Here is a 4,755-nt window from a genome sequence, read left to right as displayed (position 1 = left end):
GAATCATCAGCATGTTAATCAAGAGGATCAATCAAGTAATATAACAACTCTTTATTTTATCATGGCATTTAATTATCATGAAAAGACTTTTGAACGACTTGCAATACATACTCGAGGGTTCATGGCATTTCTATATAATTCAAAGATAAGCGAGAGATACGCTTGATTTAAACATATCAAAATGACTCAGGATGATTGCATCGATATATATGAACTATTTATAGTAAATACGAAGGTCAAGTTGAATCACTTGCCTTGAGATAGGCTGGTCTGGTCTGACTGGTAGGAGCAACTGGAGCTTCACTCGACTTGTATGGCAAGTTTTCCCTCATCACGAGATCCTACATAAATAATAATAATCCTCATTATAATATATTCTTACCAACTTAACCTATTTATAACTTGAAATTAAACACGGATGGCACTTAGGCCTATACACACTTAATTTATATTCACTTTAAATTACAATTGCACACACATAGCCACATATTCACATATCATATATTAACACCAAATAACACCATATATACCATAATGCAACACTAGGCTTGGATGATCTCGACTCACCACTTAAGTCACTTGGTCGCTAAACTAGACAAAGTCTTCAAATTTTGGCTACCTAACTCGATGTGCCTTTCCTAAATTATCCAAAATCTATTGACCCGCACTTGTGCCTTTTTCTCTACTGACCTTATACCATCTTGCAACTATGGTGGTCGACCTAATACTTACTCTTAAGTGTTCTAAAACTAGGTGATAAGTGAAAGTGCTCACTTGTGCAAATTTCAGAATGACAACTATAGTTTCTTGAGTGCATTAGGCACTCTTAAACTACAAGTTTTCCTTCAAAACTTTTACAAAAGACTCTCCTGACCTAAGGGCATCTCACAAACTTGATGTGGCTCAAGGGCCTGGCGTGGACCTTCTTGGGCCTAAGCTAAAAGTCCATGGTTCCCCTGTTTTTCTGGGCAGAAAATGCCCTGACTTGAATTAACTTGTGACACATGGTTCTAACTCATATCCTATGAACTATGGTTGGAAAAACTTCTCTGACACTCCCTCTAACTAAGGCCCAATTGGGCCTAATGAGGGCCTACCCATGACATGGTCAAATCTTCCTATTTCTAAGTTGCAACAAAACTGTCCCCTGCTGGACAGATTTTGTTATTCTACTTGTGCACCTAACCAAATGACATGCAAACCTCCAACCAACTCCTAAAACCTTTTATATACTCCCAATAATAACTTCTGGTGGCTTGGGCATCAAAGTGCACACCAATGACATGGTCAAAACTCACTCTAAACCTCAGGCTACTAAACTGATTTTCTGCAGAAACTATAACTCTCATTTCTCCAAGGTTTTGACTTGACAGACTCAAATAACAACTCAATACTTAAACCAAGACTTATACATGGTAATCTACTGAACTAACTCCCTTATTCTCAAAATAACCTTGGGTGAGATCATCCTTACCTAAGGTACAATTATGGCAAAACAAGAGAATCTACACTTCACAAATCACAAATCTTCATGCTTTTGAAACAACATGGTATGCATTTTTATAAAAGATAATCACGAATTATTACCATGCAACAAGAAGCATAAATCAATATTAAAACATTATACCTACTGAAATTAAGGCTCACTAACAAAATCTTTCCAAATGATCAAAATCTTACAACATTCTAAGAGAAATCCTCATGCATGCATGCCTTCGGGTTTTTCAAACCAAAACCACACATTTTCTACATATATTCCATCTTAAAATTGACATGCAAGCCTAGCATAAGGTATACCTAGATAATCACTTAGCATGCAAGGAGTTTTATCAAATTATCACCACCAAATTCAAGTCATTATCACATAAACATGCAAAAATTTATCAAAACAACAAGATTGATTTCAAGGACCATTCATTCGGCTCCCATATGGTCATGGCCGAATGAAATGGATGGAAATGGCTATTAAATCATCAAGAGTTTCCTTCTCATGACTTGGCACTTATCCATTCATTGTAATCCTCTCAAAAACAACCTTAAATCCATAAGAATCAAGATTGTATTTTGAGTTTCACTAAAACCTTTACATGCAACCCTTAAACTTAAACTTTCTACTCAAAACTCTTCGAAATATGAATGATCATGGTATGGGAGATAACATTTACTTGTATAAAGAGTAGAAGCTTGGTGGAGAAATAAAGAAAAATGGGGAGGGGGGTTGGTTCTCGGCTAAATCCGAGAGTGAGAGAGGGAGGGCCGAGAGTGAGGGAGAAGGGGAGGGAGGAGAGAGTGAGGTGTGGGTGATGAGTGAAAATGATCATGTCTTTGCTTGTTTTTATGGTATTTGATTTGACAAAATGTGAGTGGAAGGGAGAATTGACAAGTCTATCCCTCCACTTATACTTTCATTTTGCATGCAAGGGTAAAGAAGGAAATTGGCTAGAGAAATAAGAGTTAGTGGGGTTGGAATTATCCTCTTTGTCCTTGAAAAGAATGAGAGGGTGGTTTGCATGCAAGGGCTTTCTTGTAATTTGCTAAATATGACAATTAGAATTTATAATGATTTATTTTTATAAAATAAAATACAAGTTCAAAAATTATAAAATTTATACCATAAAAAAACTTGGATTTTTAGAGACTTTATAAAATCATTTTCAAAATTTGTGAACAAAATACCTTTTAAAAGAAAATTTTTCCAAGGCTTAGAATATTCCTTATAAATCAAAAATAAAGAAATTAAATAAACTCTTGCTTTGAAAAATCACGTACTACACAAAGCAAATTTATAATGCAGAAATTTTCACTCATACTAGCGTACAATCATTGAATATATTTTCATTTGACTTTAATATTATACCAAATCCACAAATAATATTACACGAAAATACCGATTGTAACAGGTGAAGAGAAAGAAAAGGGGGAGGGAAGGGGATATATATTATCTTGGAAGAGTAGTATGGTCATTGTACCATACTTTTAAATTTTTTTTCTCTTTTCTCTTATTTCAATCTAAAAATGGATTTATTCAAGAAATAGCTCTCTCAGAAAAGATGAGAATGGAATGAATAAAAATTTTAGAGCATGGATCTCAAAATTATCTTTCCAACCATATTTTCAGAATAATTTTTGAGCGAACGGTTAATTAAATACGAATTTTACAAGATTATGCTGACAATAGCATTTTAACTCTTTAAAATCATTTTAAAATGCAACGATCACGAAATAAATCCGTCTATCATTTTTAGAAAGTTTCTACGACTATTTTGAAGATAACAAAACAAATTTCATGCCTTGACCATTCTCGAATAATTTTATAAAAATGTACAAAGGGTCAATAAAACTTATTTTAATCCGAATACATCCCTTATATCCATTTAAAATCAATAGATTACGTAATCATGCATACATGAAAATAAGCACATATATATGCACACATCACAACTCATAATTGACCCAACAATTTCTCCTTTTTATTATTATTCCTCTTTTCGCGTATTGGGTCACGTTCTGCCTGACGGCCCAACGCTGAGCGTTTCATTTACGCTTCACAATCAATTATCTTTACTAATCGACACATCACTAGGACATAATTCTCACTTAAACATTCCTTTTCACATAACAACACATATTTCACATTTAAACACTTTAATCCCTTTTTAAGACGGGTTACGTTCTACCTGACGGCCCGACAACATAGCTTAACCCCTAAACTGACTCTTTAAATTGGAATGCATCTATCTATGCTCCCAGATACTATTATACAATAAAGATAATTAACCATCATTTAGTCACATAATTTATAATCATACCGCAGAAATTATATTTTATTTACTTAATTACGTCGCGAAATTTCCAGTCGTTACACCACGCATCCTTGTCACGGATAATGGGAAACAATTTGATAATGCAGAGTTCAGAGAGTACTGCGACGATAACAGCATAGAAACTTCGCTTCACCTCGGTTGCACATCCTCAGGAAAACGGGCAAGCGGAAGTTGCTAACAGAATCATCCTTGATGAATTAAGAAGAGGGTGGAACGCTCGAGAAATACTTGGGTGGATGAGTTGCTACCTATACTATGGGCATATCATACCCCCTGTAAAGTGACAACTGAAGCTACCCCATTCATGCTGGCTTATGGAGCCGAGGCAGTGGTGCCCCTTGAGATCACTCATGGATCGCCTAGGATCGAAGCTTACGAGCCAGAGACCAACGAAGAAGTCCTGAGGCTCGCCCTCGATCTCATTGATGAGTTCAGGGATGAGGCCAATGCCCGCAATGCAGAGCATCAACGAAGAGCCTCCCTCCACTATAATAGACGGGTTAAAGAAAGGTTCTTTCAACAAGGAGATTTGGTTCTAGGGAAGATTGAGGCATCAGGTGTAGGGGAGAGAGGAAAGCTAGCCCCTAACTGGGAAGGACCTTATAAGGTCAGGAAGATAACAGGACGAGGATCCTACAAGTTAGAGATCCTGAATGGTGATGAAGTGCCTCGTACTTGGCATGCTTCAAACCTGAAGGCTTATTATGTTTAGGACATTCACTACATGTTCCTAGTACTTAGTATTAAGTTTTTAAATAAGGTCGACGAAACCATCTTATGTAAGGGTTGAACCCGTTTCTTACAGATATTGTCTATTTATGCAAGTTTATTTCTATCATCTTGTCTACCAATTTATTTAAGTACGAGCATCTAAAGAATGCAAGTCCCGAAGGACCAAATACCGAAAATAAAAGACAAGCATGAAATGAAA

General features: G+C 35.9%; 1 protein-coding gene across 1 annotated transcript; it reads left to right on the top strand.

Moving 5' to 3' along the window:
• Nucleotides 1–4,128: 4,128 nt before the first annotated feature.
• Nucleotides 4,129–4,536, top strand: LOC141674404 (uncharacterized). Its single transcript, XM_074481112.1, has one exon. It carries the CDS (start codon nt 4,129–4,131, stop codon nt 4,534–4,536), a length of 408 nt encoding a protein of 135 aa, XP_074337213.1.
• Nucleotides 4,537–4,755: the final 219 nt, after the last annotated feature.

The sequence above is a fragment of the Apium graveolens genome, chromosome 7 (assembly GCF_009905375.1).
Source record: "Apium graveolens cultivar Ventura chromosome 7, ASM990537v1, whole genome shotgun sequence".
NCBI lineage: Eukaryota > Viridiplantae > Streptophyta > Magnoliopsida > Apiales > Apiaceae > Apium > Apium graveolens.
Note: the sequence above shows the minus strand (reverse complement) of the source record. Positions and strands in the feature narration are given on the sequence as shown.